Source organism: Cololabis saira, chromosome 4 (genome assembly GCF_033807715.1).
Source record: "Cololabis saira isolate AMF1-May2022 chromosome 4, fColSai1.1, whole genome shotgun sequence".
In the NCBI taxonomy this organism is placed as follows: domain Eukaryota; kingdom Metazoa; phylum Chordata; class Actinopteri; order Beloniformes; family Belonidae; genus Cololabis; species Cololabis saira.
This window is the reverse complement of record NC_084590.1, coordinates 50584057-50608548: the sequence shown is the minus strand read 5'-3', so window position 1 is coordinate 50608548 and position 24492 is coordinate 50584057. Positions and strand designations below refer to the sequence as shown.

General features: G+C 46.4%; 1 protein-coding gene across 2 annotated transcripts in view; it reads right to left on the bottom strand.

Annotated features, from left to right (window-relative positions):
- col4a3 (collagen, type IV, alpha 3) overlaps nt 1-24492 on the bottom strand; it is a 97554-nt gene that overhangs the window by 5325 nt on the left and 67737 nt on the right. For both annotated transcript variants that reach the window (XR_009782514.1, XM_061720046.1), the window contains exons 35-51: nt 24073-24171; nt 22394-22483; nt 22103-22242; nt 20580-20706; nt 18368-18448; nt 18186-18287; nt 17991-18038; nt 17722-17907; nt 14619-14749; nt 14460-14532; nt 11014-11085; nt 10814-10939; nt 10133-10231; nt 8247-8459; nt 5667-5844; nt 1823-1937; nt 65-237 (exon numbers count right to left, since the gene is read on the bottom strand). Coding sequence is in view for 1 of the 2 variants with exons in the window: in XM_061720046.1 (XP_061576030.1) it covers nt 65-237; nt 1823-1937; nt 5667-5844; nt 8247-8459; nt 10133-10231; nt 10814-10939; nt 11014-11085; nt 14460-14532; nt 14619-14749; nt 17722-17907; nt 17991-18038; nt 18186-18287; nt 18368-18448; nt 20580-20706; nt 22103-22242; nt 22394-22483; nt 24073-24171 (2053 nt within the window). In the remaining variant the exon portion in view is untranslated. The remainder of the gene's footprint in view (nt 1-64; nt 238-1822; nt 1938-5666; nt 5845-8246; nt 8460-10132; nt 10232-10813; nt 10940-11013; nt 11086-14459; nt 14533-14618; nt 14750-17721; nt 17908-17990; nt 18039-18185; nt 18288-18367; nt 18449-20579; nt 20707-22102; nt 22243-22393; nt 22484-24072; nt 24172-24492) is intronic.

The window sequence follows — 24492 nt, the reverse complement described above, 5'->3', positions numbered from 1 at the left end:
GGCGGGGCCAGGGCTCACCTGAACATGTGGGCGGGGCTCACCTGAACATGTGGGCGGGGCCTACCTGAACATGTGGGCGGGGTCCAGCGCTGCTAGCCAGTACGAGTACGAGTCGCTGAAGTAGTTGCAGGTTCCTCGGCCGTGACACTCGATAAACGGAATCTTCCTGAAGTTTTCCAGGCAGGAACCCGGGGAGATCAGAGGCTGACCCGAGCCCTCGGCCCCCGCACCGGTCTCCTGTAGACCGGAACCAGGACACATCAGGACCACATCAGGACATCAGGGCCAGAACACATCAGGACCAGAACACATCAGGACCCGATGGGACATGTTTTGCTGGATACACGATGGATTGCTACAAATACTGGAAGCCTTTGTGCCTCAAGATTCTGTCTGTCGAGGACGTTGAAGATGCTTCATAATTGGATTTATGATAGCAGGATTTCTCTTGATTGGAGGAGGGGGATAACTGGTCTACCGACAAACGCGTAAGACGTCGACAGCTGTTTTGGCTCTTTCAGAGCTGCCAGACGTGGCTGAAGGATCAAGCAAGGTGATCAACACTCAGACTTTAACGCTTGGGGAGCAAAGCCGTAAACTGGATGTGATTCTTGAACAGAATCGCAGGCTGGCGGCGTCTTTGAGCTCATTGGCAAGATGGAGAAGACCTTGGAGAAGTTGGAAGCTCGGCTTGGCGGGAATTGATCACAAATTCATCTGATTGGAGTCGCTATTGATGAACCAGAGACTGAAGGCAGACGGAAAATTACTGAGGCTGCCTGTTTTTGCAATATAATTGTTGATTCTATAATCTGACCTTGACAGGGCGGTTTGGCCGATCACTCTGGTCACAATCTCCCTGGTGGAATGTAAACAAGGTGACTCTGCCCCCACTAACCCTCCCCCTCTCCCACGAACATCTGCGGACCCTGTTTTCAGAACTGTACCGAGCCGTCTGATAACATCAAGGACATTGGCTGAGAGCAGCTCTGAGCGAAGTTCACGGACTTATCGCTACACACACACTTGCTGATAACCACACCTCCCTCAATTCAACGCCTTCCTCTGCCCCTCCTCTTATCCAACCCCCCCCCAGCACAGTCAACAGGCTTGAGAGCTGCGCCACTGGCCGCGGTGCTCACTTGGGGTACTGTGCCGGGATCCCCCCCGCCCCTAAAACCACCCCCCACCACCCCCCTCCTCCCTCCCCAATGTCGTCCTTTCTCTGATCTGTTCTCACCAGTTGACTCATGTCTTATGTTATTTGTTTTGTCTGTGCCCTCGTGGGTTGTACTGGTTGTCATCTCACTGTGCTGGGACGCCAGAACGGCGACAATAAAGGCTATTCATTCATTCATTCAGACTTAGCACCATCTTGGCCTGACTACACTGCATCTGGTATGTTGGATTATAGCTTTCTGGTTGCCGATCTGGGACGGATCCAGGAGTACGGGTCTCTGGGTGAGTTGTGGATCCCTGCACTCGGTCCCCAAGAGACCGCTAGCACCAGTTCTGGGGGGTCTGGAAGGGTTGGGGGTTGTGGTTTAGCTCTGCAGCAGCTTTCTTCACCCCCCACTGAAGGACGCTACCCAGAACTAACCAGCTGGACTGTCTCTACATGTTTCCATGGTGACCAGAAAGTTAAAAAAGGTCTCACTAGTCACTAGTCCACCTCTAACCCACATTGGCCCAGACGGGCCCAGACGGGCCCACATAGATATGCATGGAGATGGATTTTAAATCTCTATTATCATCAGGTTACTGGTCAGGATTACTGCCACATATTATATTAAATACAAGTAAAGATTCAAAGGCGTCTTACCATCACAAACGAGTATCCGGACCAGAGAGACTCCCAACCGCCGGGGCAGTCCGGAACCGCCCGGGTCTGACTGTGGATGGTGATGACGTTGGCCACGGCTTCACACACCACACACCTGCAACACAGGAAACACAGGTGACGGAATTATACATCACACCTGCAACATACGAAACACGTGTGACGGAAACCTGCATCAGACCTGCAACATATGAAACACGTGTGACGGAAACCTGCATCACACCTGCAACATACGAGACACGTGTGACGGAAACCTGCATCACACCTGCAACATACGAAACACGTGTGACGGAAACCTGCATCACACCTGCAACATACGAGACACGTGTGACGGAAACCTGCATCACACCTGCAACATACGAAACACGTGTGACGGAAACCTGCATCAGACCTGCAACATATGAAACACGTGTGACGGAAACCTGCATCACACCTGCAACATATGAAACACGTGACGGAAACCTGCATCACACCTGCAACATACGAGACACGTGACGGAAACCTGCATCACACCTGCAACATACGAGACACGTGACGGAAACCTGCATCACACCTGCAACATACGAAACACGTGTGATGGAAACCTGCATCACACCTGCAACATACGAGACACGTGTGATGGAAACCTGCATCACACCTGCAACATACGAGACACGTGTGACGGAAACCTGCATCACACCTGCAACATACGAGACACGTGTGACGGAAACCTGCATCACACCTGCAACATACGAGACACACGTGTGACGGAAACCTGCATCACACCTGCAACATACGAAACACGTGTGACGGAAACCTGCATCACACCTGCAACATACGAGACACGTGATGGAAACCTGCATCACACCTGCAACATACGAGACACGTGTGACGGAAACCTGCATCACACCTGCAACATACGAGACACGTGTGACGGAAACCTGCATCACACCTGCAACATACGAAACACGTGTGACGGAAACCTGCATCACACCTGCAACATACGAGACACGTGTGACGGAAACCTGCATCACACCTGCAACATACGAAACACGTGTGACGGAAACCTGCATCACACCTGCAACATACGAAACACGTGTGACGGAAACCTGCATCACACCTGCAACATACGAAACACGTGTGACGGAAACCTGCATCACACCTGCAACATACGAGACACGTGTGACGGAAACCTGCATCACACCTGCAACATACGAAACACGTGTGACGGAAACCTGCATCACACCTGCAACATACGAGACACGTGTGACGGAAACCTGCATCACACCTGCAACATACGAAACACGTGTGACGGAAACCTGCATCACACCTGCAACATACGAGACACGTGTGACGGAAACCTGCATCACACCTGCAACATACGAGACACGTGTGACGGAAACCTGCATCACACCTGCAACATACGAAACACGTGTGACGGAAACCTGCAACATACGAAACACGTAAACCTGCATCACACCTGCAACATATGAAACACGTGTGACGGAAACCTGCATCACACCTGCAACATACGAGACACGTGTGACGGAAACCTGCATCACACCTGCAACATACGAGACACGTGTGACGGAAACCTGCATCACACCTGCAACATACGAAACACATGTGACGGAAACCTGCATCACACCTGCAACATACGAAACACGTGTGACGGAAACCTGCATCACACCTGCAACATACGAGACACGTGTGACGGAAACCTGCATCACACCTGCAAAATACGAAACACGTGTGACGGAAACCTGCATCACACCTGCAACATACGAAACTGATTCAGGAAACTGGTTCAGATCGTTGTTTATTTTATTTTTTTTTAAATATTTTATTTATCCCGGTTTTTTCCCCATTTTATCACCCAGTGCTCCTACCTAAGCTACACTCCTGGGCATTGCTCCATCTACCAACCCCGGTCGGGCCCTGCACTGAGATCGTTGTTTATTTAATAAATACATTTAATAAATAAAACTTTATTAGGTTTCATTGGTGGTCCAGACCCGTTTACAAACGGAACTTTGTGGGCTGAATGTATGGAGTAAGATAGCTTTCAAAAAGATGTGTCCATGTTATAAATATTCATAATGATAAACATTTGTATGTAAATAAAAAAGTTGTACCCAAAACACACACGAGTCTGATAAATTATTAGGGTTAGGATTTATTTCACTATGAATCTAAAAAGCTGTGAGTGCAACGTCTTATGAATACAACTCTAATTTCTACGAGTCTTCACTGTGAACACGAATTCAAGTTTGTGGGTACGAGTCGAAAAACTGTTGAAATGATTTTACTTATTCTTACTTAGTTATTTATTTCATGAAATTGTAATGTTTTAAATACTATACAGTTTATGGAAGTAAAGACATCCTGCTTTAGCTTACAAGCTAACGACATGCATTAGCTACTAGCATTAAAAGTTGGCTTAAGTTAGCTAATTAGCACTAATGAAGACAAAAACAAAACTAATTTGAGATATAATGTTGACCAAAATATGGCTTTTAATGATTTTACGTTATAACAATTGGCGTATAAATCGGTCCATTTTGTATATTTATAATATACATAACGTTAAATGTATAAGTTCGTTTCAATTCCTCTTTGCTGACTGTTCTCAGTCAGTGCAGAGTTATTTACATCGAAACATAAACATTACCACGTGTATATTTGTGTAAGTTAGTCTTATCTGTCATAAACAAGAGATTGAGCGTTAGGTGCTCGTTTGTGTCGGGGTTCTGCAGAGACGAGAGCCGAGACACCATTTTCCACGTAATTAGTCGTTTATTCAACCAGCACTATTAATCTGAAGCGGTTTAGTCTAATCAAGGTAAAAATAAAAAAAAGAACCATAAGGGAAATATCCTACATAATTCCTCTGTATATTTGAGTTCTCCTAAAGTGGGTGTTAGTGCAGGAGATTACCAAAACAATCGTTCAGTTTGTGATACCAGCATGAAAGTTGGTACACACATAAATAGCCAAAGGCATTCCAAAAATAATTGGACGTGGAGCCATCGTGAATTTTCAACATGGTGGCCATGGCAGCCATTTTTCAAACACCAGAAACAACTCTTTTTATATGACTTGGGGACATAATGTGATATTTTAGACATATTTACCACATATAGTACTTGGTAGATGTCTCTTGGATAATTGAAAAGTTGTCATTTAATATTCAAGATGGCCGCCATTTTTTAAAGATGGCAGCCATCATTTGTGTTTTTGTCTGATATGGATGATCTTGGTGTCTAATCAGTCATTATTGATGATGCAGAAATCACATTTGAAACATTGGAATTGGCCAGAAGCTTCCTTCTACCTCAAAACTGAACATGACAACTGTTTCTTTCATGATAACAGCCATATTAGCCAAAATAAAATATATACCGTCATTTCATGAAAATAGATCTATTATACATAAAAACAAACTTTGACCTAATAAACCAAAAAAGATCCTCATATCTGCAAGAACTGAACCATCCAATGAATGGATCAGTAATAGAGTGGATGTTGAAGCTCAGCCAGGGCAAACTGGCAACTCATTTCAACTAATCACTCATTAGAAAACACTTGTTTCTGGCGGCCATTTTGAAAAATGGCTGCCATGGGCGCCATGTTGAGAATTCACGATGGCTCCATGTCCAGATCTTTTGGGGAAACCTTTGGCTATTTGTACCAACTTTCATGCTTGTATCACAAACTGAACGATTCCTATACATTTTATAGCTAAACAGCTGGACTATGTGGCCGTTACCAGGATAAGGACGTTATGTCCAATTGCTACCGTCTCTGATTGGTGGGTTCAGGTGGGTTCGGGTGCGGTGTTCCTTACCGGCTGATGTGTTCCTTCAGCAGGTCTGCGGTGATGAACGGCTGCTCCACCGGAGGCCCGTTGCCGGTGGACAGCCAGTAGGAGTAGTCGTTGCGCGCCGCGTACTGACACTTCTGGTTGGGGTTGCAGAACAGGAAGGGCATGGTGGTGAACCGGCGGAGACAACTGCCCAACGTACCTGCGGAGAGACGGGGAGGACGGAAAAAGGGGTTTCTGAATCTGAACTTGACTATAACCCAGACACCCCAGAACCACAACCCTCACTGCCAGGGTCCAGGAACCCCCAGAACCCCCAGACCCCCCAGAACCCCAACCCTCACTGCCAGGGTCTAGGGAACCCCCAGAACTCCCAGAACCCCCCAGAACCCCAACCCTCACTGCCAGGGTCTAGGGAACCCCCAGAACCCCCAGAACCCCCAGAACCACAACCCTGCCCAACCCTACCACTGCCAGGGTCTAGGGAACCCCCAGAACCCCCAGAACCCCCAGACACCCCAGAACCCCCAGAACCACAACCCTACCCAACCCTACCACTGCCAGGGTCTAGGGAACCCCCAGAACCCCAACCCTACCCAACCCTACCACTGCCAGGGTCCAGGACCAGAAGCTGCGGTTCCTGTACCGACCACCAGGGTCCCAATAGAGAGCTGCGGCTCCTACGGCTGCTTTCACACCTGTGGCCCGTTTGTTTTGTTCCGATTCTGGGGCTAAATCGATACAGTTGTTTCGTTTTTCGTTTGTAGCGTTTGTGTTCACAAGGCAAGCGTCTGTAGCGGTTCAAAGCTGTTAACATATGCCATGCGTGCCATGCCTCTCATTGGTCAGAAATGAACGTGGAAGGAGTTTCCTCTTCCGTACCGCGGGACAAACAACATGGTTATAAAGCCCCTTTCACATAGAGGGCGCCGGCGATCCCATTCATTGTGTATGTGCTACCGCGGCGCAAGAGCGGACTGCTCTGCCGCCGAGCTCTGTGGCGCCTGCCGCGGCATTTGCGCTGCGCTTGCCTGCCCGAATTGAACATTTTTTAATTCCACCGTGCCGCGCTGTGACGACATCTCTGCACGTCCAATAGGTGAGAAGAGAGAAGGTTGTGTCCAATAGGAGAGAAGAGAGAAGGTTGTGTCCAATAGGAGAGAAGGGGGTGGAGGCTGCGCTGAGTCTTCTCCTTGTGCCGCGGTCGCACAATGAATGGAGTTGTGTCAGTTGTTGTGTGGATTAAGCAAACGAAGCGCTCCAGGTCTGGAATGGAAGCGAGCCGAGAACCTAACCCTAACCTCTCCTCGGAGATCCTAACCTCTCCTAGGAGAACCTAACCTCTCCTAGGAGAACCTAACCTCTCCTAGGAGAACCTAACCCTAACCTCTCCTAGGAGATCCTAACCTCTCCTAGGAGAACCTAACCCTAACCTCTCCTAGGAGAACCTAACCCTAACCTCTCCTAGGAGATCCTAACCTCTCCTAGGAGAACCTAACCCTAACCTCTCCTAGGAGATCCTAACCCTAACCTCTCCTAGGAGATCCTAACCCTAACCTCTCCTAGGAGAACCTAACCCTAACCTCTCCTAGGAGAACCTAACCCTAACCTCTCCTAGGAGAACCTAACCCTAACCTCTCCTAGGAGAACCTAACCCTAACCTCTCCTAGGAGAACCTAACCCTAACCTCTCCTAGGAGAACCTAACCCTAACCTCTCCTAGGAGATCCTAACCCTAACCTCTCCTAGGAGATCCTAACCCTAACCTCTCCTAGGAGAACCTAACCCTAACCTCTCCTAGGAGAACCTAACCTCTCCTAGGAGAACCTAACCCTAACCTCTCCTAGGAGATCCTAACCCTAACCTCTCCTAGGAGATCCTAACCCTAACCTCTCCTAGGAGATCCTAACCCTAACCTCTCCTAGGAGAACCTAACCTCTCCTAGGAGAACCTAACCCTAACCTCTCCTAGGAGATCCTAACCCTAACCTCTCCTAGGAGATCCTAACCCTAACCTCTCCTAGGAGAACCTAACCTCTCCTAGGAGATCCTAACCCTAACCTCTCCTAGGAGAACCTAACCCTAACCTCTCCTAGGAGAACCTAACCCTAACCTCTCCTAGGAGAACCTAACCTTTCCTAGGATCTCGGCTCATTTGTTTTGTGCCACATCCGAGCATGATTGCTGTGTTCACATGTACCAAACGATCCGATCTTTAGGGGAAACACTCCCTGTTTCCTCCAAACAGGACAGGTGTGAAAGCTCCCTAATGGTCAGGATGGCCCTGAGAGGTTTGTGGAGTTACCCAGTTATCCCCTAGTTACCCAGGTCCCCCCAGGTCCCCCAGGTCCCCCCCGGTCCCCCCCGGTCCCCCTTACCCAGGTCCCCCTAGAGTTACCCAGGTCCCCCAGGTCCCCCAGGTCCCCCCAGGTCCCCCTGGTCCCCCCCGGTCCCCCTTACCCAGGTCCCCCTAGAGTTACCCAGGTCCCCCAGGTCCCCCAGGTCCCCCCAGGTCCCCCCGGTCCCCCTTACCCCGGTCCCCCTTACCCAGGTCCCCCAGGTCCCCCCAGGTCCCCCCAGGTCCCCCTTACCCCGGTCCCCCTTACCCAGGTCCTGGCCGTGGGCCCGGTTGTTTCCGTTGATGAACAGCAGGGAGAACCCCTCAGAGATCTTGGCGGTCCCTGGGGGGCACCGGGGGACGCCGCTGCTCTGGCTGTGACGGGTGAACAGGAAACTGGTCTCCAGACGGAAGTCCCTGTTGGTCCCTGCAGGACCCGGGGCCCCTTTAGCCCCCCTGGGGCCGTGGAGACCTGCAGATCCTGGAGACATAGAGGACGATTAGGGTCTAATCCCCATGGTAGACTCCCCTAACCATCCTAGACCCCATAACACACTTAGACCCCCTAACAATCCTAGACTGTTGGTCCCTGCAGGACCCGGGGCCCCTTTAGCCCCCCTGGGGCCGTGGAGACCTGCGGATCCTGGAGACATAGAGAACAATTAGGGTCTCATTTCCATGGTGTCTAGACCCCCTAGACCCCCTAACCATCCTAGTTCCTATTTTTTCTCTTTTTCTCTCTTTTTTTCCTCTTTTTTTCCTTCTTTTTCCATATTTTTTTTCCTCTTTTTCTCTCTCTTTTTTCCTCTTCCTCTTTCCCCGCTTGGCGGCCCGCAGCTTCTGCCTCCCGGCCTCTCAGCTGCGGCGCCGCCAGCTCCTCCCGCGTTGCTGCGGCGGCCCTCAGACGGGGTGCAGGGGTGGGTCGCCCCGCGGCCACCAGGGCTTCTATGGCGGCCAGCTGCCGCTCGCCCTGGTCCCGGAAGGCGGCCGCCATGCCCGCCATGGCCCGGGCGAGCGCGTCCAGGGCCCGCTCCGTGCCTCTCTCGTCCATTCTTCGGGCCCCACGTTGGGCGCCAGATGTAGCAGGGTGGATGCTACGGGGGCCCGACCGAAGGATGGAGAGGACACGGAGTTTCGTGCAGACCCTTCTTTATTACTCACAAAATCACCACACAGTGCACAAGCATGGCACAGCAGCAGCTTCTCCGTCTCCCACCTGCCCAGCTGCAGTCTCCCAGTCCTTATCAAGGCTGGCAGGGTGGATAGGCTGACGGGACACACCTGTGTCCCGTCAGCCTATCCACCCTGCCACACCGATTTTTTCTCTTTTTTCCAACCCTTTTCCTCTTTTTTCCTCTTCTTTTTCCTCTTTTTCGTCTTCCTCTTTTTTCCCTCTTTTTTCCATATTTTTTTCCTCTTCTTTTTTCCTCTTCCTCTTCCTCTTTTTTTATTTTTTACGTATTTTTGCCTCTTTTTTCTCTTTTTTCATCTTTTTTTTTCTCTTTTTTCCTCTTTTTCTCCCTCTTTTTTCTCTTTGTTCCTCTTCCTCTTTTTTATTTTTTTCTTATTTTTTGCCTCTTTTTTCTCTTTTTTTCCTCTGTTTTCCTCTTATTTTTCCTCTTTTCCTCTTCCTCTTTTATTCTTTTTTTCCTATTTTGCCTCTTTTTTCATCTTCTTTTTTTCCTCTTTTTTCCATATTTTATTTATCTTTTTTCCTCTTCTTTTTCCTCTTTTTCCTCTTTATCTCTCTTTTTTCTCTTTTTTCCTCTTCCTCTTTTTTTCTTTTTTCCCTATTTTTTGCCTCTTTTTTCTCTTTTTTTCATCTTCTCTTTTTTCATCTTTTTTTCAACTTTTTTCCATATTTTTTTCTTCTTCTTTTTCCTCTTTTTCTCTCTCTTTTTTCCTCTTCTTTTTCCTCTTTATCTCTCTTTTTTCTCTTTTTTCTGTTTTCCCTGTTTTTTGCCTCTTTTTTCCTCTTTTTTTCATCTTCTCTTTTTTCATCTTTTTTCCCTCTTTTTTTCCTATTTTTTGCCTCTTCTTTTTCCTCTTTCTCTCTCCTTTTTTCTCTTTTTTCCTATGTTTTGCCTCCATAACTCTTTAGACCCCCTCACATCTGTGTCAACACATCTTTTAAAACTTCCTAACGACTTGTACCTGCTGCACCGTCTAGTCCCGGGTCTCCCAGTTCGCCCTTCAGACCCGGACGACCCGGTTCTCCTCTAGAGCCTTTAGGCCCCGTTAGGCCCGGATACCCTGATCCAGAAAACAGCATTAAAACAGCATTAAATCAGCATTAAATCAGCATTAAAACAGCATTAAAACAGCATTAAAACAGCATTAAAACAGCATTAAAACAGCATTAAAGCAGCATTAAAACAGCATTAAATCAGCATTAAAACAGCATTAAAGCAGCATTAAAACAGCATTAAATCAGCATTAAAACAGCATTAAAGCAGCATTAAAACAGCATTAAATCAGCATTAAATCAGCATTAAAACAGCATTAAAACAGCATTAAAACAGCATTAAAACAGCATTAAAACAGCATTAAATCAGCATTAAAACAGCATTAAAGCAGCATTAAAACAGCATTAAATCAGCATTAAAACAGCATTAAAACAGCATTAAAGCAGCATTAAAACAGCATTAAATCAGCATTAAATCAGCATTAAAACAGCATTAAAACAGCATTAAAACAGCATTAAATCAGCATTAAAACAGCATTAAATCAGCATTAAAACAGCATTAAAACAGCATTAAATCAGCATTAAAACAGCATTAAACCAGCATTAAAACACCGTTCTGCAGTGTCTTTAGCGTTACCAACATGACCCACCGTTAGCTCCAGGTACCCCGGGGTTCCCCGGGGGGCCCGTCTCTCCCTCCGGCCCCGTTCCTCCAGGAATCCCCTTCTCTCCCTTCGCCATGGTGACGCCCGTGGTGGCGTCGGCCCCTCTCTCTCCTGCGGGAGGTTAAAGTCCTTTAATGAGTCCAGGTTGCAGTTATTTAGGAGTGTGTTGATGGGAAAGTATTTACCTTGTTTCCCAGGTGGTCCCGAGGATCCTCGGGGGCCCATGGCCCCTGTGAGTCCGGCCGTCCCCTTAAAACCTGCAGCACAAACCCAAACAGCTGTTAGGACTGTCCAAAACAGAGACAAGACTGTCCAAAACAGAGACACAACTGCATTTGAACTAGAAATCAGGAGATGCCAACGCCTCCCCAAACCAGTCAAGTAGTCCAGCTGTTTAGCTATAAAATGTATAGGAATCGTTCAGTTTTAGCCAGGCACATTAGTGAAACCATCGTTCACTTTGTGAGACAAGCGCCAAATTTTGCACAAAGTATGTTCTAGGTCTACTTTTTCAAAAAAGCCCGTTAGCCACGCAAAAAAACAATATGGCTGCCGTTTTCCAAAATGGCTGCCACAAAAGCCGTTTTTATATGTTTTTTGACCTGGAATGTGATTGGAAAATCCCATTTTGAGTATTCTGACATAAGACTATAATCTTGGGACCCCCCCACCCCCTCCCCCATTAGCCATGCAAATAAAACAACAATATGGCTGCCATTTTCCAAAATGGCTGCAGGCAAAAGACAGTTTATATGGTTTTGTACCTGGATTGTGATTATATAATTCGATTTTGATTGTTTTGGCATCAAATTATAGTCCCCCCCTCCCATTTCTGTATCACATTTTTTCTAATCATCACAATTGCAGGCCAGAACGCAGCTCCCAAAGCTCCGGCCTGCAAACATGCACAAAAGAGAAAAAGGGAGGGCCAGCACAAGAAACTACAGGAACGATGGACAAAAATGATAGCTATGAGATATTTATAATAAATAAAAATGTAAATGGAGAAGAGAGGAAGGGAAGAGGAGAATAGAAGAAGGGTGAGAGGCACCGCCCAGCGGATCATGTCGGTGCCCCCTGCAGCATAAGCCTATAGCAGCATATCTACCACCAAGCTATATTTGAGACTAACTATTATAGTCTTGTTCTATAGCTGCAACTATGACTACTGACTCTAACACACTAGAGTTTACACTACCTAGAGATTTACCAACACCAGCTAGAGGTTTACTAAACACTAACTATAGGCTTTACTAAACAGAAAGGCTTTAAGTTTAGTTTTAAAGTCCAAATCTACATTTGGATACTCTAGGAACTACGAGTAAACCTGCACTCTGAGAACGGAGAGCTCTGCCAGGAACATAAGGCACTATCAGGTCTTACAAATAATGCAGAGCTAAGCCGTTTTGGGCTTTATACGCATGTAATACAATTTTAAATTTCACGCTGTAACTTGGTGAGCTTGGCGTGTTCTTTTTACATGTGAAGCAGAAAGAAAGGACCCTGCTGTTCCAGAAGAAGCCACGCCCGCCTCTACAAGAGCTCCTATCCACCCACTGTCCTGGAGCAGGGTACCAAGAGATCTCAAGGCAGCCATCTCTATGTGGAGACCCCCAAACATAACAACAAGTTGATCTTCGCCATACAGTTCAGGCCATTGCCACTGCACTTGTTTTGCAAGTGCATAGATTGGTTGATCTGCAGTTATGACAGGGACCTGATCTGGATTCAGGTATTTAATAGTAGGCTATATCTGATTTTGTCCATGGTATGTTTTACTGTGGCAACTGAATGGGAGTACACAAACAAGGCAATCTGGCAAAGACTGGTGTGAGACTGGGGCTTAAATACTGCTGGCATGATTGCCAGTGATTGTATGCAGGTGTTCACACTTTACAGGCAGGGAGCAGAACTACACACCCACACCCAGGCCAGACTGTGACACTGTAAGCACTTTCAGTGGTTCTCAAACTTTTTGACCCTGACACAAAAGATACATTTGAAGATTGCGCGGGACCCAAAATAGTGAAAACAGCAGATCTACAAGCTCACAACGTGTCACATCGCATTATGAGCTTGTAGATCAGCGATCATGATAAACATTTTTTATAAATGTTTTTTTTTTTTTTTTAGATTTTCATCCGGTTAAAATTTAGAAACTTCATTTCTGATCGAATTGCAACGGAAAACAGATCAAATTAGTCAAAATTGGCCAACCATCTTGAAAACTGGAAGCCATATTTCATTTGTATTGACATCATAGAATTTTTTATGCCAAAACACATGCATTTGGATAAAGAGATCATTAAAATATGTTCAGCAATTCAAGTTCTACACTGACAACCTTGTTTTAGCTTTCATAGCCAGCCATCTTGAAAAACGGCCGCCATCTTGGATTTTCAGGTGGCTAAAGGGCTTTTCTGCATAAGTAGGTACTAGGCAATGTTCATGCAAAATTTGGTGCTTGTCTCACAAAGTGAACGATTCTCCTAAAAACCTGACTTAATTTCCCTCACTATTTGTGATACAAGCATGACATTTGGTTCACAAATAACCAAAGGTTTACCCAAAACATATGGACGTGGAGCCATCTTGAATTTTCAACATGATAAGATAAGATAAGATAAGATAAACCTTTAATAGTCCCAGAGAGGGGAAATTTGTAGTTTACAGCAGCAAAGGGGATAGTGCAAAAAGAAGAGGCATCAATAGAAAAATAATAACACAGTAATAATAATAACACACTATAAACAGTAACTGGTATACAATAATAATAATAATAATAATAATAATAAAGATAAATAATAAGAGATACTAGTATATGAACAAGATAACAGACGGATATTTACAGATGGATATTTACATAATTGCACGTTGCAGTGAGTGAAAGATATTGCACATTATTTCCCTTGTGTACATTTATTGTCAGGTTGTATGTGGTCTACTGTGAGCTGTGAAAAAAATGGCGCCCATGGCAGCAATTTTTCTCTTTTTTTCATCTTCTCTTTTTTTCCAGATTTTTTCTCTTTTTTTCATCTTCTCTTTTTTTCCTCTTTTTTCCTCTTCTTTTTCCTCTTTTTCTCTCTCTTTTTTCCTCTTCCTCTTTTTTTCTTTTTTTCCTATTTTTTGCCTCTTTTTTCTCTTTTTTTCATCTTCTCTTTTTTTCCTCTTTCTTTTTCAACTAATCACTCATTAGAAAACACTTGTTTCTGGCGGCCATTTTGAAAAATGGCTGCCATGGGCGCCATGTTGAAAATTCACGATGGCTCCACGTCCAATTATTTTTGGAATGCCTTTGGCTAATGTGTGTACCAACTTTCCTGCTGGTATCACAAACTGAACGATTGTTTTGGTTTATCTCCTGCACTAAAGAGACGTAGGCGAGCCCCAGGATCCTCTGGGCCTCCTCCCGGTTGGACGTCCTCCTGGTTGGACTTCCTCCCGGTTGGACGTCCTCCCGGTTGGACTTCCTCCCGGTTGGACGTCAAGCATTGCCAGACTGAATTATGGGTCATGTTGGCGTCATCGTTTCCATCAAACACTCATACAAGTTTTTGTACCTTTTGTTCCCCAGTTCTTAACAGGACCAGTCCCAGTTTTGGAAGAGTCTTATTTGAGTTGGACGTCTTACCCAGAACTCCTTGGACTCCCATGTCTCCTCTCTGGCCCTTCGGTCCGTGGAGACCCGCTTGTCCTTTTGTCCCCTGTGGACAACGACAGAAAAGATTCACCACCAAACCTCATCACGTCTGCCCGTCCTTTATCTGGACGTTGGATTGTGTCGACTGACCGAGTTTCCCGGTGGACCGGAGTCTCCTGAAGGACCGGTGTCCCCCGGTCGACCCGGCTGTCCTTTAAACCCTGGATCTCCTTTAAAGCCCGGACCCGGAGGACCAGGAGGACCTGTGCTGCCGGGAGTCCCTGAAGACAGACACAGTTCACATGGGGAGTTTAATTCCTCTTAAATTCAGAATTAAAATTAAATCCGATTTAAAATTAGCAAAAATTACCATGTAAACACCTAATTCCAAATGAAAATGGCCATTCCAAATTAAACTTAATTCCGAAGTAAGTGGCTGGTTTATTCAGATTTTAAATCCGAATAGAATAATTCCAGATCATGTTTAAACTCATTCCTCTTTAAATTAATTTTGGTCTTTCTTTCTGCTCGTTCCCTCCCCGTCTGTCTCCATGATCTTATATTCCGCTGGGCTGGTTTTCCAAACAAAGTTAAAGATGCAGCAGCAGTAAACGCTGGTCAAGAGCAGAGACATTTATTTAATAAAGAAACAGTCTTCTATCTCCCTCCTCGTCAGCACACGAAAGAAAATCGTCAACATGATGCTGTCGTGCTGCTGCTTCAAAAATAAAATCAAAACAAAAAGGATGATAATAATGTGGTCCTCCATGTTGGTGCTAATCCAGTAAGTTAGTTTTTCTCCCGGTAGTTTAACTTCCGGTCCCCCCCCTATCCAATCAGAACCTTCCCAACCCCCAGACCTGGAGAGGAATTGGAGAAAGACCATCAAACGTGTTTCCATGTAAACCTCAATTCAGAATTACTATTTCCATGTAAACTCCAAGGAAAATAGTTTAATTCTGAATTATTAATTCCGAATTAAAAAACATCATGTAACCGTGGCCATTTCAACTTTATTGTCGACATTTCGACTTTTTTTCTCGACATTTCAACTTTTTTTCTCGACATTTCGACTTTTTTTCTCAACATTTCGACTTTTTTTCTCGACATTTCGACTTTTTTTCTCAACATTTCGACTTTTTTCTCAACATTTCGACTTTTTTTTCTCAACATTTCGACTTTTTTTCCTCAACATTTCGACTTTTTTTCTTGACATTTCGACTTTTTTTTCTCAACATTTCGACTTTTTTCTTGTTTTTCTTCCGGTAGTTTAACTTCCGGTCCCCCCCCTATCCAATCAGAACCTTCCCAACCCCCAGACCTGGAGAGGAATTGGAGAAAGACCATCAAACGTGTTTCCATGGAAACCTCAATTCAGAATGACTATTTCCATGTAAACTCCAAGGAAAATAGTTTAATTCTGAATTATTATCCATGTTGGACTGGCACCGAACAAAAGTGGAAGGCCTCAGCAGTTTTTAATGAGGTCCACACCAGTGTCACCAAAGTTGTGGATTGAAATAATAAAGAAGTTTGCTTTGGTCCATCCATCGATTAGCTCAAAGCTCGTTACACCCAGAAGCCTCTGGCAGAGGAGGTAAATAAGAGCATAAACCTGAGACTATCCAGGGTGTAAAGGGTTAAAGAAGCACCTCATCAGTCTCCTCTTCAGGGATGACACCAAGGTGCTCCAAGACCAACCTAAAGACATGGTCCTTCCAGAGTCTCCCGGGTCAACAGCACTGCATCATCTGCTAAAGGTTGAGCCAACGTGCTCTTTGGATAACGAGTCGGTGACAAATTGGACCGACTACCGTTCCCCCTAAAGGACTCTGGTGAGGCTACTGAGCTGCTCCAGAGTTCCACAGCCACAAAGGCAACCACGTTGGCCGCTTTTGGGTGTTTTCATAGTCCAAAAGTTCTTTCATGACCCGTCTAACGCCAGGAACATGTGGCCATCGTCCTTCAAGACCACATAAAACCAGCAACGTTTTAGCATCTAAGAAGGTCCTTTAGTGTCCTTTGATGTTTCATAAGCATAAAGCACAATGCAACTATTGCTTACGCCTGTGCACACACTGAAGGGAGAAAAAATACGTTTTGTGTCCTGAAGATGTCCTGAATTCCCAAAACACAGTCTGCACCTGCTGTTTAGTATTATTGTAACTGCTTGTTCACACGGGAAGCTTAGTCCCGTGTGAACCAAGGCCTTAGCGTGAGAACTGGCAGGCGGGGGTTGAAGGGGCAACCCCTTACGCGAGAAAGGTATAAAGATGCGGTAGCCGGAAGTCCGGATTCAGAGTCTGCCGTGGGTCAGTGCAGGACGCCCGGCGCGGTTTTTTTCCTTGGCTTACTCTATCCGGACTGTCCCCGGCTCTCCAGTTCTGTGTCGAGGTAAGATAGGCCTTAAAAGGCCTTAAAACCCCTTGTAGTTGGGTGTGATGAATATTGCTCAGCCACTTGCGGGGGGTAACTTGACACTTTATCCAGCAAACGAGTAATTTTGTCTGTACTGCTATTTGCGGGGGATAACTTGGCGAATTATCCTAGCAAACTGGCGGTTTTGTGGATGTCTTCTATGTAAATGCTTGCTTTTTGCTAATAAATGTATTCATATCTTATAGCAAAGGCGAGGTGTGTGTGTGTGATTCATTTTGGTACAGCCGACCACTCCTAGAACCTAATTGAGATTTCTCCCAAAACACACACACACACACAAAAACTGATAAAGAATGTTGTGTTAGTGATTAAGAGTGCTGCACAAGAAGTTTCCTGTTCATCAGCATAACGCAGAAGTCTGCAGAGAAAAAGGAAACTTCTTGTTACAACGAACAAGAACCAAAACAATCTCTACGTGTCCACTGACTGCGACCACTCCCCTCCCCTCCCTTTAGGGGTCAGTCAGCTATGTAACTAGCTTCCCCTCCCTTTAGGGGCAGTCAGCTATGTAACTAGCTTCCCCTCCCTTTAGGGGCAGTCAGCTATGTAACTAGCTTCCCCTCCCTTTAGGGGGCAGTCAGCTATGTAACTAGGGAGTGCCCAGAGTAAATAAAAAGCAAAGGAAGCAGCAGAGACAGGTCAGAGTAGGTTGGGATTTGTAACGTCTCACCTGCTCTCCTTGCGCAAGTCAAACGATACTTAACTGTGTCTGTTTTGTCTCCATAAAGTGCGGTGTTACAAATGTTTAGGGTTTGAACCTAACAGTCAGGACACAGGAACCAACTCCCCTCCAGAAGCTGATGTGCCCGTTTACCTTTGGGTCCCGGTACTCCTGCAGCTCCAGGGAAGCCCTTCAACCCTTCGATGCACTCGCCCGTGTTTCCAGGAGACCCGGGGAAACCGGGCAGTCCGGGGAAACCGGTGAAACCCGGGTCTCCCACCGCACCGAACGGACCGGGAGGTCCACAGTTACCGGGGGGGCCCTTATCTCCCGCAGGTCCTGGGGAGCCGGGAAACAGGAGAGTTGGCTTCGTCCTCAAAGAAAATGGGAAAATGTAGTACAGGATGTGATCGGTGACTCACCGAGTTCACCCTTCTCTCCCTCCGGGCCGACGATGCCGATTCCAGGTCCTGGAGAAGAAATAAAACGTGAGGAAACTTGATCTGGCCTTGGAGGGGAATTATTATTTTCGGTTTCAGCCACAAATTTTCATTTCGGTGCATCACTAATTTCGGTTCATCTGGTTAAAGCAATGACTTGTTTCTTTGTCCTTTTACCTCCCATGGCTCCCTTCTCTCCAGGAGGTCCAGGAATCCCGTCCTGTCCCTGGTTTCCTCTGAGACCGGTTGGACCCGGATCTCCGGGAGGCCCCTTGTTACCTGCACATGAAGATCTAGATTAGCTTCCTCTGACAGGAAAGTTCCGTTTGGACAGAATCAGTTGCTGTTTTTTGCCAAACCTGGGGATCCGGCGGGTCCTGAAGATCCCTTCTCCCCCGGAGGTCCAAAGTAGCCCTTATCTCCAGGCGGTCCCGGGGGGCCTGGGACACAAAAGTTTGGGTTGTTTCCATGTAGATTTGATCTAAATCTCTTGATACTTCAAACCTCCTCCTATGCAATTTGGTTTTAGATCCAACCACTCAACTGAAACTGCCAACTGCTTTTTTCTGGAGAATATTGAATCTAAACTAGACAAGGGGGAAGTTGTTGGGGCTATATTTTTAGATCTAAAGAAAGCCTTTGACACTGTGGACCATAGTGTTCTGGTATCAAAGCTTTCAATGTTCAACTTCTCCCCTAATACCATTGAATGGATGCAATCCTATCTTAAAGGCAGAGCACAGAGGCTTAGGATAAATGGTGAGCTGTCATCGGCCCTTGGTTGTGATGTTGGTGTACCTCAGGGATCAATTCTGGGACCCCTGTTGTTTAGCCTTTATATAAGTCATCTCCCCACTGTATGCAGTGAGGCTGAGATCCAAATGTACGCAGATGACACCGTCATCTACGCCCATGCAACAACCAAACAGCAAGCTGCATGTAAGCTCACAGCAGCAATGGCTTATGTCACACATTGGCTTAATAACTCCCGTCTTCACCTAAACACAAAGAAAACTGTATGCATGTTTTTCACAAAACGGTCAAGGGATAGTCCCACACCTGATGTCTATGTTACAGGTGAAAAGATGACAGTGGTATCTGATTTTAAATATCTCGGAATAACAATTGACTCTAATCTCACATATAAAAAAAAAAACTAAAACCGTAACAAATCACAAAAGTCATAACGTTTAATCTGTCAAATTTTTGTCACATCAGAAACTGTCTAACTACTAATGCTGCAACATTATATTTCAATGCCATGATCATGTCACATCCGTCATATTGTCTGACTAGTTGGGAACAAGCGTCCTTTACAACACTTAAATCTGCACAGTCAGCATAACACCAAGCTATTAAGGTGCTTGACATGAAACAGCTATCATCACTGTAAGAGTTGGGATAATCTTATCAAATTCACTACTGCTTGTTAGTGCAGGAGATCACAAAAACAATCGTTCAGTTTGTGATACAAGCATGAAATTTGGTACACACATAAATAGTCAAAGGCATTCCAAAAATAATTGGACGTGGAGCCATCGTGAATTTTCAACATGGCAGCCATTTTTCAAAATGGACGCCAGAAACAACTCTTTTTATATCACTTGGGGACATAATATGATGTTTTAGACATATTTACCACATATAGCACTTGGTAGATGTCTCTTGGATAATTGAAAAGTTGTCATTTAATATTCACTATGGCCGCCATTTTTTAAAGATGGCAGCCATCATTTGTGTTTGTGTCTGATATGGATGATCTTGGTGTCTAATCAGTCATTATTCATGATGCAGAAATCACATTTGAAACATTGGAATTGGCCAGAAGCTTCTTTCTACCTCAAAACTGAACATGACAACTGTTTCTTTCATGATAACAGCCATATTAGCCAAAATAAAATATATAGGCCTACCGTCATTTCAGGAAAATAGATCTATTATACATAAAAACAAACTTTGACCTAATAAACCAAAAAAGATCCTCATATCTGCAAGAACTGAACCATCCAATGAATGGATCAGTAATAGAGTGGATGTTGAAGCTCAGCCAGGGCAAACTGGCAACTCATTTCAACTAATCACTCATTAGAAAACTCTTGTTTCTGGCGGCCATTTTGAAAAATGGCTGCCATGGGCGCCATGTTGAAAATTCGCGATGGCTCCACGTCCATATCTTTTGGGGATAGAGAAAAAAAAAGAGGGAAAAAAGAGAAGATGAAAAAAGAGGAAAAAGAAAAGGAAAAAAGAGGGAAAAAATGAGGAAAAAAAAGAGGAAAAAATTAGAAAAAAAGAGGAAAAGATAGAAAAAAAGAGGAAAAAAAAAATGGAACAAAGAGAAAAAAAGAGGAGAAAAAGATGAAAAAATATGAAAAAAGAGGGAAAAAAAGAGAAGAGGAAAAAAACAGTGCCCTTATGAAGTGTACAGTGGAGTTGCTATCACACCTGCCCAGGGACTGGCACATTTACAGATATGTTTATTAATGTGCATTGTTCCTGTAATTTGAAACTGAATAAATAAATAAATAGATTCATGGACTATTAGACTTGTTTCTAGAGGGAAGTGGGTCCGACCTCGACATCCTCCTGGTCCTGGGGGGCCCTCGGGGCCACAGGGGCCACAGTTTCCTGGAGGACCCAACTTTCCAGGGTCCCCTATCGGCCCCGTTTCACCGGGGGGTCCTTGGCATCCCGGGGTTCCCTGTGAGGGGACAGAAAACAGAGAAGAAGATTCAGCTCATCGTTGAGATTTCAAAAGTATCTGACTGAACAAAGTGCAACAAAACACAAAGAAACCCATCAAATATAAACCGAAAACCATGAAATAAAAAACAAAACCCATGAAATGTGACGGCTCCAAACTGGGACTAAACCCCAGCAAGACCAAAGAGATGGTGGTGACCTTCTCCAGCAGACAGAGGGATCTGGCTGCTGCAGTCACCACCATCATCCACCATCCAGGACCAGGACCAGGACCAGGTCCAGGACCAGGTCTTACCTAGTCACCACCACCATCCACAGGAAGCCAGTGGAGACAGTCGTCGTGTACAAATACCTGGGCACCATCTTTGAAAACCTCCTGAAATTCTCCGCCAACACAGAGGAGATTCTCAGGAAGTGTCACCAACGGCTGTACCTCCTCAGGAAACTCAACTCCTTTGGAATCAGCACACACATCATGATGACTTTCTACTACGCCTTCCTGGAAAGCATCATGACCTTCTCCATGACCTGCTGGTTCCACTCCCTCAGCATCCAGAACAGGAACAGACTGCAGAGCATCACTGTGCTCTAAAATCATCGGCCTGCCGGTCAGAACTCTGTCTGTGGTTTTCAACCAGCAGGCCCTCAGCCAGGCAGCTAAGATCATGAAGGACCCCTCCCACATACTCCACCCTGCATTCCAGTGGCTCCCCTCCAGGAGGCGCCTGCGCTGCGTCGCCTGCAGGACTGAGAGGAGGAGAGCTACTTTTGTCCCCAAAGCTACCCTGCTTTTTAATTCCAGCTGCTAAACTCATCCCCCACATCCACAGAGCCCCCCCTGCCCCCCACCCCCCCGGACTACTCTATACTCCTGTTGGACTGTTTACATCCACTGTTGACACTTTGCATTGACACTTTATACTTTATATTTTTACTTAGACCACTACAGTCACTCTGTTGTAGATTTTTTTGACACTCGTATATTTATATATTTTTTTGTACATAAGGAGACATGCCCTGTTCATTTTTATTCTATTTTATTTCTTGTTCTATTTGAGATTTTCAACGTCTTGCTGCTCAGTTGTCCTGCAATTGCCCCTCGGGGATGAATAAAGTTTTCTGAATCTGAATCTGAATCTGAATCTGAAATACAAACATCCATCCATCCATCCATCATCCATCCATCCATCCATCCATCCATCCATCCATCCATCCATCCTTCATCCATCCATCCATCCATCCTTCCATCCATCACTCTTCTCCCCATTACCTTTCCTTCATTTTTTTCTCTTACTTAGTTTATTTATTTCCAAACCAACTTGTTTTTTTTAATCCCTGTTTCCGACTGAAGTGTAAATAAACGGATGTAAACCGACCCGCAAGGGAACTCTTACCTTTTCTCCTGTACACCCCTTAGATCCCGGTCCCGGTGGCCCCAGTTCTCCCTTCAGGCCTTGAGGTCCGTCTGGCCCGGGGAAGCCCGGGGTACCAGGGGCCCCGCAGGGGCCCACGGAACCCTTCTCCCCTTTACAACCTGAGAGGAGGAGACGAGGCCAGCTGAGCTACTGCTTCTTTATGTTTACGTTTATGGTTGCTATGGCGACCGAAGTGAGGCGTTTATGGTTGCTATGGCGACCGGAGCGAGGCGTTTATGGTTGCTATGGCGACCGGAGCGAGGCGGTTACCTGGCATCCCGATCAGGCCCAGCTCCCCCTGGACTCCCCTCTGACCGGGAACCCCGGAACATCCGTCCCTACCGGGATCTCCAGACGGTCCTGACAGACACACACCACCGTTATTGATGAAAAACTGAACACACACCACCGTTATTGATGAAAAACTGAACACACACCGCCGTTATTGATGAAAACTGAACACACACCACCGTTATTGATGAAAACTGAACACACACCACCATTATTGATGAAAAACTGTAACATGTGACGGCAGGGCTGCAACGATTCGTCGACAAAAATCGATAATCACAATTGTCGACAATGAAGGCAAGGCAAGGCAAGGCAAGGCAAGGCAAGGCTAGGCAAGGCAAGGCAATACAAGGGAAGGCAAGGCAATGCAAGGGAGGGCAAGGCAAGGCAATGCAAGGGAGGGCAAGGCAAGGCAATGCAAGGGAAGGCAAGGCAAGGTAATGTAAAGGAAGGCAAGGGAAGGGAAGGCAAGGGAAGGCAAGGGAAGGCAAGGCAAGGGAAGGGAAGGGAAGGGAAGGCAAGGCAAGGTAAGGCAAGGTAATGTAAGGGAAGGCAAGGCGATGTGAGGGAAGGTAAGGCAAGGGAAGGCAAGGCAATGCGAGGGAAGGCAAGGCAAGGGAAGGGAAGGCAAGGTAATGTAAGGGAAGGCAAGGCGAGGGAAGGCAAGGGAAGGCTAGGCAAGGGAAGGCAAAGCAATGCGAGGGAAGGGAAGGGAAGGCAAGGCAATGCAAGGGAAGGCAATGCAAGGGAAGGCAAGGCAATGCAAGGCAAGGCAATGCAAGGGAAGGCAAGGCAATGCAAGGGAAGGCAAGGCAAGGTAATGCAAGGGAAGGCAAGGCAATGCAAGGGAAGGCAAGGCAAATCAAGGGAAGGCAAGGCAATGCAAGGCAATGCAAGGGAAGGGAAGGCAATGTGAGGGAAGGCAAGGCAAATCAAGGGAAGGCAAGGCAATGCAAGGCAATGCAAGGGAAGGGAAGGCAATGCGAGGGAAGGCAAGGCAAGGGAAGGCAAGGCAAAGCAAGGGAAGGCAAGGGAAGGCAAGGCAATGCGAGAGAAGGCAATGCAAGGGAAGGCATGGCAAGGCAAGGGAAGGCAAGGCAAGGCAAAGCAAGGGAAGGCAAGGCAATGCAAGGGAAGGCAATGCAAGGCAATGCGAGGGAAGGCAAGGCAATGCAAGAGAAGGCAATGCAAGGGAAGGCAAGGCAATGCAAGGGAAGGCAAGGGAAGGCAAGGCAAGGGAAGGCAATGCAAGGGAAGGCAAGGCAAGGCAAGGGAAGGCAAGGCAAGGGAAGGCAAGGCATTGCAAGCGAAGGCAAGGCAAGGCAATGCAAGGGAAGGCAATGCGAGGGAAGGCAAGGCAATGCAAGAGAAGGCAATGCAAGGGAAGGCAAGGCAATGCAAGGGAAGGCAAGGGAAGGCAAGGCAATGCAAGGGAATGGAAGGCAATGCGAGGGAAGGCAAGGCAAGGGAAGGCAAGGCAAGGGAAGGCAACGCAGGGCAAGACAAGGCAGGGCAAGACAAGGAGAGGCAAGGTAATTCAAGGGAAGGCAAGGCAAGGGAAGGCAAGGGAAGGCAACGCAGGGCAAGGCAAGGCAAGGCAAGGCAAGGCAAGGAGAGGCAATCTGCTGGTGGCGTCCTGGAGGGCTGCACGTGCTCACCTGGTGCGCCTGGATTTCCCGGTCTACCGGTCAGACCGAAGGTGCCCTTAAACCCCGGGGGGCCGAACTCTCCTTTGGGACCCGTGAAACCTCGGGCCCCTGGCGGGGAAAACAGAAACAAACAAACAATCAGGTCTTTATCCACATTCAGAAGACTCAAACAATCAAACTAGCTCATTAAATATGCTAAAGTCTTGGGGAGCCAATCAAATCAGCCCATCCTTGTTGACAGAGTCTATGGGCGGAGTTAACCAATGTGGGCGGGGTTAACCCATGTGGGCGGGGTTAACCAATGTGGGCGGGGTTAACCAATGTGGGCGGGGTTAACTGATGATCAAGGTGCTTCTCCTTGGATGGAAAGGATCATTTTCAGACCTATATCTTTCTAGGTGTGGCTCTGATTTATCAGGCTAATGAGCT